General features: G+C 43.6%; 1 protein-coding gene across 1 annotated transcript in view; it reads left to right on the top strand.

Annotated features, from left to right (window-relative positions):
* MTMR6 (myotubularin related protein 6) overlaps window positions 1–16,777 on the top strand; it is a 94,345-nt gene that overhangs the window by 15,050 nt on the left and 62,518 nt on the right. The window contains exons 2-3 of the mRNA XM_089685814.1: window positions 6,447–6,563; window positions 9,245–9,407. Of these exons, the coding sequence (XP_089541940.1) occupies window positions 6,447–6,563; window positions 9,245–9,407 (280 nt within the window). The remainder of the gene's footprint in view (window positions 1–6,446; window positions 6,564–9,244; window positions 9,408–16,777) is intronic.

Raw genomic sequence — 16,777 nt, 5'->3', positions numbered from 1 at the left:
TTTTCCTATGATACTTAGTGCCATCTAGTGGCTAAATGTGGTGTTTAAAATTTTTTTTAAACTTTACCTTAAATTAGAACTATAGGTAAAACTTTTTTTCATTTAGGATAGAGCAGGGGAAGGTTATAACCTCTGTCAGATTTTTTTTTTTTTCGCCATCTGTGTCCCATTCTGGAGATTTCACTTCCTGTTCCATAGCCAAACAGGAAGTGAGATGGAATACCTGCAAATTAAGGAAATTCCTTGGGGACCCCTGAGTCACCAGAACTAGTGTCTTCTTTGGAAGATTCCCCCTCCTATTAATTTTCTGGGGACAACCCAAGATTTGGGTTTTTCTTTTACTATCACTTTCAATGATAATGGTAAACAGGACAAATAGAGAGGGAGAATCTCCTTAACGTGGGGCACAGACAGCAATTATTTATTTATTTCAGGTACTTGTATAGCGCCGTCAATTTACGCAGCGCTTTACATATATATTATACATTCACATCAGTCCCTAACCCTTAAGGGGTGTACAATCTAAGGTCCCTAGCTTACATTCATACATACTAGGGACAATTTAGACAGGATCCAATTCACCTACCAGCATGTCTTTGGAGTGTGGGAGGAAACCCATGCAGGCACAGGGAGAACATGCAAACTCCAGGCAGGAGGTGCCGTGGCTGGGATTCGAACCAACGACCCTAGTACTGCCAGGCAGAAGTGCTAACCATTTAGCAACTGTGCTGCCCATATAAAAACTGACAAGTGTTCTAATCCTTCTTCACTCTATCCACAACAAAAAAAAAAAATGCCTTAAGCCTGTTTTTGCTGACAAATGAATCACAACCTTGTGTGTTGCAACACTTCTCTGTTTGCGGCCCATTCGTCCAAATGGGTAGCATTCGGCGGCCTTGTCACCCACCATTTTCTGCGTGTGGAGTAGTTCTTGCTGCTGCCGCGAAGCTAGGCATCACCACTGTTTCATGTACACACCCTTGTCTGATTCAACTGCACATTTTTGCCACCCCCGACCACTCCTCTAAATGAGGTCTTACATAATCGCCACTATTTCATATTAATGGGTATTGGCCTTCTACTACTAGTCTGGTGACAACTAATGCTTTGATTTTTCTCACTTTTAGACTCAGTAATAATGCTAACCAGTAGGGTTGCACCAGTACTGATACCGGTGCCGATACTAAGCATCTGCATGAGTACTCTTACCCGTACAAATGCTCCAATACCTGAAACTGATACTTTTGCGGTGTGATTTAAACCCATACAAAATGAATGGGCTCAGATCTCAGTGCAAAGAATTGCATGTTGTTTGAACAAGAATGCGGTGCAATTTCTGTCCAAATAGCATGCGGTTTCCCTGCAGGTGTGGTGCGATTTGAAGCTTTCATTTTGTATGTGCTGAAATTGCACAGCAAAGGTATCGGCGAGTACTTGAGCACATGTATCGGTACTCATGTTCGCCAATTTGAAAAAAAATGGTATTGGTGCATCCCTACAGATCAGATAAATAAAAATCTTACATTTCTCCACTGGGACACAGGCTTTACTAAGACACAGACAAAAACATCCCCCTCTGGGTGATCTACAGTATGTACATGTAAGGATTTTAAGAAACTTTGTTGCAGATTCCAACTGTTTCTGCTCTGAAGAAAAAGCAGTTTGACTATGTCTGTGTGCAAAGTGAATCTGGAATGGTTTTCTCGATCAGCGGCTGCAGCCACCAACCATTGTGTTCTGATAGAAGCGGGTGCTGATGTCAGAGTACAATGTCTTGGAGGGGAATTCCTCCATGCACCTCATTTGTGTGGATGGAGCAATCTGCTAAAAAAACTGTCTATGGCCAGCTTAACACTTGCTTATGTCCCCTTTACTCCACAGTGTTTTGGCCACTGGGTAATAATTTGTGGAAGGACACACAACATGGAAAATGGTGCCTGGAAATTCCATTTGGCATCTCAGATTAGCAGGTTACTCAACATCAGCTGCTTTTAACCACTTGACAACCGGCTATAGCCAAATGACGGCTACAGCTCGGTTGTTTAGTTCTGGGAGGGTGGCATATGATGTCCTCCAGAACTGCGCCTCCTGTGTGCCCCCGGAGAGCTTTGTGTTTGCTGTGTCTGTCGGACACAGCTGATCACATGACGCGGTAAGGGGCCAATCACAGCGCCATTTTGCCACGTGATCAGCTGTGTCCAATGAAAATACATTTGCCAGTAATCGGCAAATATATTTAGTCAGTCTAGTGCAGCCCCCAGCCCCAACAGTGTCCATCAGTGTCCCCAGTCATTGATCATCAGTGCCTATCAGTGCAGTCTGTCAGTACTCATCAGTGCTGCATATCAGTGCCCACCAGTACAGCCTCATCAGCGTACATCAGTGAAGGAGAAAAATTACCTGTTTGCAAAATTTTATAACCGAAACTAAGAAAAAAAAATTTTTTTTCCAAACTTTTTGTTTTTTTAGCAAAAAATAAAAAACACAGTGGTGATTAAATACCACCAAAAGAAAGCTCTATATGTCTAATAAAAAATAAAGATAAAAACTTCATATGTGTGCATTGGTGCATGATTACGTAATAGTCATTCAAAGTGCGATAGCGCTGAAAGCTGAAAATTGGCCTGGGCAGGAAGGGGGTGAAAGGCAAGTGGTTAAACCACATATACTGTATGAAATTTGAGAATGTTCATTTTTTTGCACCCATAATGAAATGCTGGATTTAAAATGCTGTGGATACTTGACTTACTGACATTAGATGGAAATGCTGGCACAGCACCAGTAATGGGTTCAGGGTCCACTCCTCAAGCCACTTAAAGATTGGTCACAAAAAAAATTTGTATTAATGATAAGGAAAAAATAGCTAAGGGGGAATGGAGTTTATTATGGCTGATTAGGGTTAACAAAGAGTTAAAAAGGGCTTAACTAGGAAAACATTTTTTAAGATTTTTTTTTTCTAATTTAACTTGTAAGAATTGTAACTGATGTCTTATGCAGATGAAAGGTCACAGTTTTGATCTACATATGAATGAAATTGTAACTATAATGTAAAAAATTCACTCTGCAAAGAATACCTAATCATGTGCAAGGAAAATAAAAATAAAAAGTCTTTTTGCTTCCACCTGGTTGGATGATGGAGGTCAACAGAGTTTTATCCCATTCACTAAGCTCTGGGGAAAATTCCCTTCCAAAGTGAGCAGTTCATCTTCCTTTAGTAAATCAACCCCAATGCATCTAGAGACGAAGAAATGTCATAGGTGTGATTCTTTGTAATGGCTGATGTGCCATAAAGCGGTACACTTAGAACTCCGCTTATCAGATTTTAGTTGTGTTGACATTGCTGTTATTGAGTTTTCTGCTGTAAACAGTAACTTTGTCAGTTAAGTAGGACAGCGGTTACATGTTGCCATGGCAACACAGAGCCACCTTTTCCTCTTGAATCATTTGGTTTGACTATAGAGAAGTGACCTAGCAGTCTTTTAAAGACCTAAACTAAGAAAAAGCTTTTTAAAGGGATAGTTCACCTTCACCAAAAAACTGTCAGGGCAGGGCTGTGGAATGGACAGGTAGGCCTAGTGGCAGGGTAACGCACTGGCTGACGACAACCACCACCAACAGACCGAAGTCCCTCAGGGCGCAGAGTCTAAGTCCCAGGCTGCCCTTCACCAGGGCCCCTGATGGTGGGGATGGACTTGACGCACCCAGGAACCAGGTCGCGGCCCCCGAGACACCCCGGCTGCGAGAATGACAATAGCGTAGTCAGGCAGGCCGGGTCAACAACAATGGGACAAAACGGTACAGAACAGTAGACAGAGAATCACAGGTCACGGGCCGGGTTCAGCAACGGAAGGTCAGATCGAAGGAAAACACAGAGAATGGTCTTAGTCACAAGCCGAGTTGGATACCAGAAGAGTCACGAGCGTATACACAGAGCTGTAGCAAGACCAAGACACAAGTGCAAAGAGCATGTGCAGATCACAGGCTTATATGTACTGAGCCACACCCCTCTGGGGGATGGACCTCAGAGACCTGAAGGCATAAAAGATTCCCACCATGCTCAGCAGAAATCCAAGATGGATGCCAGCACATGGAGTAACATAACCTCTGGGAAAAGGTAGGACCTTGACAAAAACTACCTATAAGGGGGGTCTGCAGATAAAACAAACTGGGCAGCTCTGACTAAAGTTGAATAATGCCCTTACTATAGGTGTAGGCCATTTACGTACCTCATGAAGCCGGACTGGAATACTCCCAGGACATTGCTAAGCGAGGCCTACATGTTACTGTTCACATCCTCCATCACAGGAGTGACCTCTTAGACACTGAGCTCAGAGCTACTACATCGGGAGAGGAAGAGTATGTGAGGGGGTCTGAATCTAAGAAAAAGCTCACTCTTGCAATGGTGGGGGTGAGAAGTAATGACTAGGCCTCACTTAGCAACATCTGGAAGTACTTAGCAATGTCCTGGGAGTATTCCAGCCAGGCTTCATGAGGTACGTAAATGGCCTACATCTATAGCAAGGGCATCAGTCAACTTTACTCAGTGACACTCAGTTTGTTTTATCTACAGACACTCTTTATATGCATAGGCAGTTTTTTAGTAAATGTGAACAATCCCTTTAAACAGAAAAGGGGAACATATGTCTTCCTTAAAGTGGAAGAAAACTATAATTATAAGGCCTTGTTTATACAGGCGTACTGTACCGTACACCCATGTGAAGTGTTCCGTACTTCCCCGTGTAGACAGTCCCATTCATGTCAGTTGAGACGCAGTGGCTGCACAGAATCAGCCACAGCTCCCAATTTGACAGCTGCTCACTTCACGTCAATGAAAGGATTGTGTGTCAGTCAGTGTCTATTTGCTGTGTCTTCATTGCATTGACATAAACATTTCATGTGATCCAGAAGGAATAGTGGTGGTAGAGAGGCCATATTACATTACAAGGGTTATTACATTAAATGTAAAGAAGCAGGGCTTTTTTTCTCAGAAAATAGGTGCAGGAACTCAACCTCAACCCCCAAAAGTCTACCCCCCACATACACACCCTCCAAACCGCATCAAATAATTGGTGTGGTCAAAGAGCCTTAAAGGGGCATTAAATACCAGGAGTGCACAGTTGGGGGAGTTACCACAGAGTGAACAGTTCATGGGTGTGCTATATGCAGAGCTTGGAGGTGCGCTGCGCACAGAGTGCAGAGCTTGGAGGTGCGCTGCGCACAGAGTGCAGAGCTTGGAGGTGCGCTGCGCACAGAGTGCAGAGTTTGAAGGTGCGCTGCAGACAGAGTGCAGATTTCAGCCTTCTTCCACAGCTGTTTACCTCTGCATCCCCCATACACATTTCACTTTCACTCCTCTTCAGCTCTGACCTCTGCATGCAACCCCCCTTTTTAAATGCTTCACCATCCTCCACATCCTACTTTTGTTGCTGTATTAAGCTGAAGCCCCCGGCCAGTTCTAGTACCTCCCCACACACTGTAGGTGGCTGCACCTCTCTCACTTGTAGGGAGATGATCCAGTAGGGGTGTGGGTATCCTCACTGCACCCCGGGGACCTGCATCTCCCTTGTCCCTATCCTGCACTTACTGGGAGCTGCTCAGGAGATCAGATCTGTGGGATCTGTTGGGAGGCAAGCTGTTACTTGTAATCACAAAAGCTGTACCTCTGTGTTTACAAGTGATAGGGATGAGCAGGGAGCAGTGGGCCTGAGCCAGAGGTGGTAGAACTGAGTCCCACCAAGTTCCCGCTGAAAAAGAAGCCCTATAAAGAAGTATCTTTAGAAGTTTGAAAAGGATCAGGAACTTCTTGTGGTTGACGATCTTTGTGCAATGCGGTTTGCGGCAGTGATTATACCGGAGATTCCAAAACGCCAGATGTGAAGCGGGTCTTATGCAGAGAATGCCATAAGCACGTAGACTAGTGATACTTTAATATGTGTTGCCTTGTGTGCTTACTTTAGCATAAAAGCCTATTTACCGGCAGGAAGCATGCCCACTATACTGAGTTATGTGGTCAGCAGTGGGCGGGCTAATGGTGGGCTGCCCCACAGTACACCTCCTGGGTAAAAGTTCTGTTTGACTTCATAATGGACAGTAAACTCAGCCCATACTCCCGAGTCTAGAGGGAATTGAAGGGAGAAGTCGAGCAGGATTAATGTGTGGACCGATTGGACTCTTAAGCTCTTGCTATGTGTCTTAGCTGCAGGAATATGGGCTTCCTGTGCAGGCCTGACATCTGGGGCTTCTCTGCTTAGGTTTTTACACTCCGAATGCTTCTATTATTTTCCTAAACTAGCAATCTGAGAACCGTCTTTGCTTCTGCAGAAATGTCCCACCTCTGTGCTGGTTTGCATTTGCCCAGGGCATCTAAGGTGTCCTTGATATCATGCTATATAAAAAGAGCTTTGCTATTATGTGTTCCTGAATCCTCATTTTGTTTGTTTTTACAGGTGGAGCAGGTGAAGTTATTGGATCGCTTTAGCCCTAGTAACAAATCCTCTTCTGGGACGCTGCATCTCACCGCCACCCACTTATTGTTTATAGATTCTCAGCAGAAGGAAATCTGGGTAGGTACTTGGAATGTGATGTGTTTACAAAGGCCTTATCATATGACATTTCATATTCAACAAGCCGGAAGCTGAGCAGAAAATTGCCAACCTGGCCCTGGAAAGGGCTCTTCTGATAACACTGAATGCTTTGTTTACTGCTGTTAAAGGGGTTGTACATTCAGGTGTAACCTAATATGTAGCTGTTGTGAATAGAAAACACACAGATACCTTTTCTTACCTGCTGAGTGTTGGCTTCCATCACAGCCATTGATCTTCTCATTTTTCTTACATTTAATGTGCATCCGCCATTTGTGGTCCCCAGGAGTAAGCAGGTAGCATATACACTAAGGTGTCCTTTTATCATGCAGCGGTAAATGACCGCTGCTCAGTTCTCCGGCATTCTCAGAGAAGACAGTTCTCCTCTGAATGCCTTTTTATGGAGCGGTGTAGATCAGTTCTCCGAATGAAGGGAGAAGCGATCTACAAATGCTGGAAACAGGCTGATTTCACTATAATCTCGTGAGATTACAGTAAGAGTCAAACACTGTTTACTAAGCAGCAGTAAATTAATGCTGCTTCATTTGCGGTTCCTCAGATTCTCCAGCTCTGGGCTGGAGAATCTGGAGGGAGAACACAGATCGCCAGTGAAGGGCTGACATCGCTCCTTCATATACTGGCCGTCTGTGTGCTGAGATGATCAGCGGAGAACATGTTTTCTACTGATCATCTCTCTTTGCTAAACCACTAATGATCAGAGATCAGCAACGATCCTGAGGATCGTTGCTGATCTCTGTTTCATAAAAGGACACCTATATTGCCAAAATTAGATTAGATTCAACTTTATTGTCATTGTGCAAAGTACATGTACAGAGCCAATGAAATGCAGTTAGCATCCAGCCAGAAGTGCATAAATGGCCCATTTACAATAAATAACAATGTAACAAATCAGGGTATGGGATGTACAGTAATACCTCAATCGGTGCAATGAGTAGTGCATTAATAGATTATATATTCAGTAATGCAATGGTGAATAAAATATACAGTAATGCACTATTGTCTGATTAGCTTTAACAGCCACAGGGAAAAAACTATTTTTCAGTCTATTTGTATGGGCTCTGAGACACCTGTATCGTTTCCCCGATGGAAGGAGTATGGACAGTCCATGTATTGGGACACGTCTCCAAATCATTGGATTCAGGTGTTCCAATCACCTCCATGGTTGGCCCATAGGTGTATAAAATCAAGCACCTAGGCATGCAGACTGCTTCTACAAACATGAAAGAATGGGTCGCTCTCAGGAGCTCAGTGAATTCAAGCATATCATGATAGGTTGCCACGTGTGCAATAAGTCTGTCTGTGAAATTTCCTCGCTACTAAATATTCCACGGTCAACTGTTAGTGGTATAACAAAGTGGAAGCAATTGGGAACAACAGCAACTCAGCAACGAAGTGGTAGGCACGTAAAAGGTCAGAGTGGGGTCAGCACATGCTGTCAATAGCTAAAGACCTCCAAACTTTGTGTGACCTTCAGATTAGCAGAACCACAGTGATTATATAGCTTCATGGAATGGGTTTCCATGGTCGGGCAGCTGCATCCAAGCCTTACATCACCAAGTGCATTGCAAAGCATCGGCTGCAGTGGTGTAAAGCATGCCGCCACTGGACTCTAGAGCAGTGGAGACATGTTCTCTGGAGTGACGAATCACGCTTCTCTGGTAATCCAATGGACGAGTCCTGACCTCAACCCAATAGAACACCTTTGGGATGAATTGGAGCAGAGACTGTGAGCCAGGCCTTCTCGTCCGACATCAGTGCCTGACCTCACAAATACGCTTCTGAAAGAATGGTCAAACATTCCCATAGACACACTCCTAAACCTTGTAGACAGCCTTCCCAGAAGAGTTGAAGTTGTTATAGCTGCAAAGAGCGGGCCAACTCAATATTGAAACCTACGGACTAAGACTGGGATGTCATTAAAGTTCATGTGTGTGTAAAGGCAGGCGTCCCAATACTTTTGGCAATATAGTGTATTAGTAGATACACTTAACAGCATAGTTCACCAAAAAACTGCCTATGCAGATAAAGGACGTCTGTGGGTAAAAACAAACTGCGCAGCTTTGACCAAAGTTGAATAATGCCCTTGCTATAGATATAGGTCATTTCCATTTAGTAATTCCCAAAGCCTGACTAGAAAACTCGTAGGATGTTGTTAAGTGAGTCCCAGCTATTACTGTTCACCTTCACCATCATAGGAGTGAGCTCTTTCTCTGATTCAAACCCCCCCACATGCGCTTTCTCTGTCTAGATCCAGTAGCTCTAAGCTCTGCATTTGATAGCTCACTCCTGTGATGGTGACAGTAAACAGTAACAGCTAGGCCCCTCTTAGCAACATCCTAGGAGTTTTCCAGTCAGGCTGCATACGGTATGTAAGTGGCCTACACCTGGAGCAAAGGCATTATTCAGTCAGAGCTGCAGTTTATTTTAGTTTCCAGACATCCTTTATCCGCATGGGCAGTTTTTGGTGAACTAACCCTTTAAGGCCCAACTTCAAGAAAATTCAAAAATCCAATAGGGCCCCCCGCACTGCAAGAGTTGAATACTTATTTTATCTAGGGGTACAGTGCAGACTGTGTATTTTAGACCTGTCTGCTTCATTGATATAAATGTCAATATGGCTTATACATGTGTATCTGTAACAGATTCTGCACCATCACATTGCTGCAGTGGAGAAGCTTGCTCTCACAACTACCGGCTGCCCCTTAGTGATACAATGCAAGAATTTTCGAGTGGTCCACTTTATAGTTCCAAGGGAGAGGGACTGTCATGACATATACAACTCTCTGCTACTGCTGTCAAAGCCAGGTAAGGTGTACTGCCATCCCACAAATGTATTATTTGTGCTTTTCCTAACCTATATAATATTGAAATCCAACAGCAGGAACCATAGTCACAGCAGTAATTTATCCGTTTACCAAGATGACACCAGTACTTCCATACCTAAGTCCTCAAACTCTAGCATGTTTCACCTTTGGGCTGATTCACATGAGCAGAAAAAATGCTGTACAAAAAATGCTTGTGTGACAGCTGTGAAAAAGGCCAATTCAGAGATTCAGATTTCATCTTGTTAAATAAATAGATTTCTGAATGATGATACTGCTGTGTGCGGCTATGGCTTCTACTCTTGGATTGTGATTTGGGTGCAGAGACAAACTCAGGAGTAGGAAAGGCACCCATGGCTTTGATTGCAAGTTGGGAAAGGTGTCAGTTTGCCTGTTTTATATACGATATTGAAGCCTGGTACGTGGAATCCCTACATAAAAAGGTAAAGGATGAAATCAGTTTATAACCACTTGAGCGCTAGAAGGTTTTACCCCCTTCATGACCAGGCCATTTTTTGTTATTTAGTACTGCCCTATTTTAACTGGTAATTGCACGGTCATGCAACGCGGTACCCAAATTACATTTATATTTTTTTTTTTTTTTGCACACAAATAGAGCTTTCTTTTTGATGATATTTGATCATTTGATATTTGTTTATTTTTTTTGTCTGAGTATAGATCTATGCTTGTCCCACGTATGTTTGAAGCTATTTAATGTTGATTAGTGCACTACCTCTGCTGGAAGTTTATTCCAAGCATCAACTACTCTTTCAGCAAAATAATACCTTCTGAGATTAGTGTTGAACTTTCCTCCAGTTAATTTAAGGTCATGTCCCCATGTTCTTGAATTTTGTTTCATGTTAAAAATTCTGCCCTCTTGAACCTCATTCACCGCCTTGATGTATTTTAAGGTTTCAGTCAGGTCTCCTCTTCCCCTTTTGTCCTCCAGACTGTGCAGGTTAAGTTCTTGAAGTCGCTCTTGATATGTTTTATCCCCCAGATTTTTCACCATTTTTGTTACCCATCTCTAGACTCGTTCTATCTTATCAGTATCTTTTTGTGAGGTCTCCAGACCTGGACACAGTACTATAAATGTGGTCTAACTAAAGATCTATATAGGGGAATCAGGACCTCCTTCCTCCTGATGGTGACCCCTCTAGTGATGAAGCCTAGAATTCCATTTGCTTTCCCCACTGCCTGACCACACTGTTTGCTCTTTTTGCCATTATTTAAAATAAGTACCCCCAAATGCTTTTCCTCTGAAGTGCTGGCCAACACTGTACCCCCAATGCTGTACTCTCTCAAGGGATTATTTTTCCCTGGGTGCATTATTTTACATTTAGAAACATTGAACTGCAATTTCCACTTTTTTGACCAATCTTCCAGCAAGGCCAAATCATATTCTATGTTACAGACACCTCCAGGGATATCAACCGTATTACAGACTTTTGTACCATCAACAAAAAAGACATACCTTACCCGACAAACCTTTTTAGTTACCGTATATACTCAAGTATAAGCCGAGTGCTGAAAAACGGCCCCCTTGGCTTATACTCGAGTCGTCTGCCAGGGGGGGCGCGAGGCTCCGTCAAGGGGGGCGCGTACAGGGGTGGGCAGAGGGCTGCTGTCTCTTACCTGGCTCCCACGATGATCCATCCAGGAAGCGCTGCTCCTTCCGTCACTCCGGCCGCTCCCTCACTCCTGCTCGGCTCCACCTCCTCACCGGTGATTGGCCGCCAGAACTGTAGCTCAGGAAAGATACACAGGCAGCCAATCACGGGCGAGGAGGCGGAGCCGAGCGGACCCGCAAAAATCGAGTGAGGGAAAAGCCGGTAAGTGTGCAGTGCAGAGGTGCTGCTGCAGCCACATATGCTGGCTGCAGCAGCACCATACTGCAACAGGGGTCAGCAAGTGTCATTGGTGTCAGTGGGAGGAATAGTGCTGCATCATTGGTGTCACTGGTACTAATGATGGGGCATTATTCCTCCCACTGACACCAACGATGGGGCACTATTCCTCCCACTGACACCAATGATGGGGCACTATTCCTCCCATTGATACTAATGATGGGGCATTATTCCTCCCACTGACACCAACGATGGGGCACTATTCCTCCCAGTGATACCAATGATGGGGCACTATTCCTCCCACTGACACCAATGATGGGGCACTATTCCTCCCACTGACACCAATGATGGGGCACTATTCCTCCCACTGACACCAATGATGGGGCACTATTCCTCCCACTGATACCAATGATGGGGCACTATTCCTCCCACTGACACCAATGATGGGGCACTATTCCTCCCACTGACACCAATGATGGGGCATTATTCCTCCCACTGATACCAATGATGGGGCACTATTCCTCCCACTGACACCAATGATGGGGCACTATTCCTCCCACTGACACCAATGATGGGGCACTATTCCTCCCACTGACACCAATGATGGGGCACTATTCCTCCCACTGACACCAATGATGGGGCACTATTCCTCCCACTGATACCAATGATGGGGCACTATTCCTCCCACTGATACCAATGATGGGGCACTATTCCTCCCACTGATACCAATGATGGGGCACTATTCCTCCCACTGACACCAATGATGGGGCACTATTCCTCCCACTGATACTAATGATGGGGCACTATTCCTCCCACTTTATTTTTTACATTGACTAGTAGGTGCCTCATTTCCCACCCTCGGCTTATACTCGAGTCAATAGTTTTTCCCAGTTTTTTGTGGTAAAATTAGGTACCTCGGCTTATATTCGGGTCGGCTTATACTCGAGTATATACGGTATATCACTTACATATAGATTAAATAAAACAGGACTTAGTACAGAGCCTTGTGGTACACCACTAGTGACTGGTCTCTGTTCTGAGTGAACCCCATTTACAACTACACTTTGGTATCTATCCATTAGCTAGCTGCATATCTACTGAACCACCCAAGGGCTAAGTCCTAGCTTGTACAACTTTTGTATTAGATCATTATGTGGAACTGTATCAAATGCCTTGCTGAAATCAAGATATGCTATGTCCACAGCACCACCCTGGTCCAAAACATTGGTAATATAGTCAAATTTGTGTATATCTTGGGTGCTCAATATGTGTATATTATGGGTGCTCAACCCGTGGCCCTCCAGCTGTTGTAGCACTACAAATCTAACTAGAAAAGCTACAATTTCTGGGGAAATTACGTGAAGTGTTCTTGCCTACACCAGTAGTCTACAACTGGAGTGGGCGGAGTAACTGGATGGAGTGGCTGGAGTAACTGTGAAAAGGTTGGACTGGGCAGAGTAACTTTATGGAGTGGGCAGAGTAACTGTGTGGGTGTTTGGAGTGAGTAAAGATAGTAAACATTACACTAACCAATTGATTGATCAAATTTAAAAAGTGCACATGGCAAGCTTCATAGAGTGAGAAATGCATTTCAACTTTTAATTATTTATATATCACATTTAATTGCAATGTTGTTGCCCAAAGTGCTTCAGTTACATTAAAAAATACATTTATAAAAACATTAGCAGCATTATCACCTCAAATACTCTCTACTGTAGAAAACTTATTTCCAAACCTTTAACCAGAAGCCGGCCAAACTGTCACAAACTCAAAATTAGATTTCAAAAAGGGCAGAGAAGAGCGGTTAAAAACAAACTGCTCCGAATTGCTCACTTCACTGGCGTCTTCAAATGGTCGTAGTTTTGAAAACTATAAATCCTACAGCGAAGAGCTTTATATTGTGAGAATCACAAAACACAGACCTACATTTTGATGCATAGTATGTCTCTGAAATATTAAAAATGAAGGCACAGTCACAGTTTAGAAATTGCCCTTCACATTTGAGGTGGCTAGAGTGGAGTTTCAACGAATGTCAATGGGCGGCGTGAGTTGCAAACAAATGGTCATATTGTGAAAACTATCAGGACTATGGCTTGACCGTGGACATTTCTAGTGGCAGCAGGGATAGCTGAATGTTTTGATATAAGATTTGTGTAGGTGGGCTTGAAAATGAGGGAGTGATGGCAGTTTAGAAATCATGTCCTGATTTTTCAGCTCACACTCTAGCTTTTGTCAGCTCACACTCTAGTTTTGAACATTCCACCATTCATTCCTATGGGACCAATTTCACCACAAAAACACCGATATTTCGTGAACCATTCAGCGAAACGTTCCACAAAGTAGTAGCACACCAATTGGGAACAATCCGCACGTTTCGGTATATTACTGTCTATGTAGTGTAAAAACTGTGGGAGGAGTTAGGGTGGTAAATTTGTCTATAATAATAAGAATATATATGTGAGATAACAGTAAGTGGTCTTGCCACGCAAGAACACTTAATGAGGCATTGCAAGAGGCTGACAGTTTAAAGCATGACTCCCAGAGGCAGGATGGAACTTGTAGTTCTGTGACAGCTGGAGGGCCACAGGTTGAGCGTGTGTGTATGTGTAATTAAAAAAAAAAAAAAAAATGTTTTCCTGATGCCACTATATGGAGTGCTGCTATTTGGTGTATAAGTATAGGAATCGTATTCAACAGCAGGATTTTGGAGCAGGTAAGTCTAGAGGACATGTGAGGCTGCAGCACCAAAGTAAAGGAACACATTTAACAACATATTCTCCATCTGACCCTTCGCCCCGTTGTTTTTAATCATCTTTCCTTTTTTTTACCAGCCAAAGAGATGTGAAGTGCTTGGTACTTCCATGTATAGGTATTTTGTGACTCATTCCGATGATGCTGTGTTAATATGTTTAAAACCTCCACTGGTTTGTTACTAATCAAATCCTGTAACTGAAAAATGCATTATGCCATTCCATTCTACATGTTCAACAGAAAGCTCTGCAAATACTGCATTCCCAGTAATGGGATCAATAACTTGAAAGTCTTAATTTATCAGATAATTCAACAAGTACATAAAAGCATTCAGGAAAGAAAAGTGTCCACTTTTACCACAACAGCAGAAGGAAATTAGCATGGCAAATAACTATCAAGTTCTTACATTTCAGAACACTGATAAAAGAAAATTCTCGGTGAAATCTCAGTGCAGGATACTTTTTGCTGCCTGGTGCACCGTTGTTCCACATCTGTTTCTGATGGTGCATTTGCTAACTTGCTCACTGTCAGTTTCTCGTTTGTAGTCAAGGCTTCCTGTGCGCAGGCTTCTCCCCTGTGCTCTCTAAACTCAGCTCATCCCAGAACAATGCTCATCCAGCAACATTGCATTTTCAGAGGATATTTACCAGAAGAGCGAAGCCTGGGATGGGATTCATATGATATTATATATTTTTGTCTACAGTCTCTTGTACAATAATTAAAAAGCTTTTATTTATGCATCCAGACCTTTGTTACTGCCACCTGCAGTGTTCCTGGGCTGTTAGCTCTGATCTAATTGATTGGAGCTTAAGATGGCTTTTTTTCTGTTTGTTCCTATGGACAAATGGAGCAAAATATTAGTGATTTAGAAGGTGAGTATAAATAGGGAAAGAGATGGTTCGGGTGCACAGCCAGCATAACTTTTTAGAGGTTAATTTAGTGTTGGGGATTGGATTAAGAATGAATGTTAACTGTTAACTACTGCTACAGGGTGGCACGGGTGTGCAAAATTACATATATATATATGTATACACGATTTTGCATTTTCTCCAATCGCGGCCCTGGGTGTCAGTCACCGAGCCCTGGCCGGTGATTACTCGTTGGAGCCCGGTGATTTCCGAGGATCACTGACAGAGAGGAGGGCTGCTTTGTTGGGCACACTGCTCTGGATGCCTGAGCAGAGTCATCCAAAGCAGTGTGCTTGCAGTAAAGCACACACACCCCCGCCCCCCAGTAAAACACTCCCAACACACAGTTAACCCTTTGATCACCCCCCCTTTGTTAACCCCATCCTGCTCAGTGCCATTAGTACAGTGTCAGTGCTTTTTTTTTTTTTTTAGCACTGATCACTGTATTGGGGTCACTGGGGAAGTCAGTGACACCAAGTCAGTTCCCCCCAATGTCAGAATGTCCGCCACTATAAGTCGATGATTGCCACCATTATTAGTGAAAAAAAAAATTACAGTATCTATACCGCCATTTATAAACGCTATAACTTTAACGTAAACCAATTAATTTACACGTATTGGGATTTTGTTTTAGCAGACATGTGGCAGAATACATTTTGGCATAAATTTATACTGCTACAGGGTGGCACGGATGCGCAAAAGTGTGTGTGTGTGTGTGTGTGTGTACACATTTCGCGCTCCCACGGTTTTTGCACTCCTCCCAGATAGCCTCAGATTGCCCGTCAGTACACCGGTAATTTAACCCCTTGATTGCCAGGAACACGCTCATACACAGTAAACCTCTGTTGCTAGTATAGTGTCTGACCGGATTAATATCTTTGATCAGATCAGCACTGTAGCAGCGTTCACATTAGTATAGTGTCCCCAAAAACGCTGCGTTAGTGGGATCAGCCCAGGCACCTGCGTTTAGCCCCTATGCTTACCCCCCCCCCCTTTCTCCCCCCATCAAGTGTAGTGTCAGTAGGTCACTGTCACTTGATAAATTTCACACAAAACAGCTGTGTTCGCAGAATCAGGCCTGATCTGAGGTAAATTTTTTTGTAGCAGTTCAAGCAGTCCCTGACAGCCAGGCGTGGTGAGCCCCATAAGTGCAGTACAAGCTGGTGTGGTGGCAAGCACAAGTAGTGTCCCGCAGCCACCAAGAATTCGTACACAGGCCCATAGAGCCCATAGTATCCTTCCGGATGTGCTTGCAAATCCCTATTGGTAGCCGACAAATTCTGCAGCACCTGTACTTCCCCCATTCACTGCCCAACCCGGAATTCAGGTGGAAACAGCAAATTTAACTACTCCCCTTGATTTTTTGGAGCTGTTTTTCATGGAAGATCTGTATGCATTGATTGTGGATCAAAGCAATTTATATGCACAACAATTTATCGCCACCAACCCAAATTCAAACCTTTCGCATAGAAACCCATTACGGTTTCCGAATTTAACAGGTTTTTTTTGGGCCTAACCCTCAACATGGGCATTCCTAGAAAAAAAATTAATTGCGGTTGCATTGGTCCCTGGTGCATAGATATGAGAGTATAATGCATTTTTTGCATTTCAACGACAATACACTCTGTCGTCCTCGAGGTGACCCTGAATTTGACCGGCTCCACAAAATTCGGCCCCTCGGAAATCACCTTAACCAAAAATTTGCAGATGTCTATACTCCCCAGCAAAACATCTGCGTTTATGAGTCCCTTATTAATTTTTCTGGCCGCCTTCCATTCAAGCAATTTCTACCCAACAAGCATACCAGATACAAGGTCAAGATGTATAAGATCTGTGAGAGGGCAACA

This window comes from Staurois parvus, unplaced genomic scaffold (genome assembly GCF_062004578.1).
Source record: "Staurois parvus isolate SC_StPar_1 unplaced genomic scaffold, SC_StPar_1.0 ptg000387l, whole genome shotgun sequence".
NCBI lineage: Eukaryota > Metazoa > Chordata > Amphibia > Anura > Ranidae > Staurois > Staurois parvus.
This window is presented reverse-complemented; position numbering and strand designations above follow the sequence as displayed.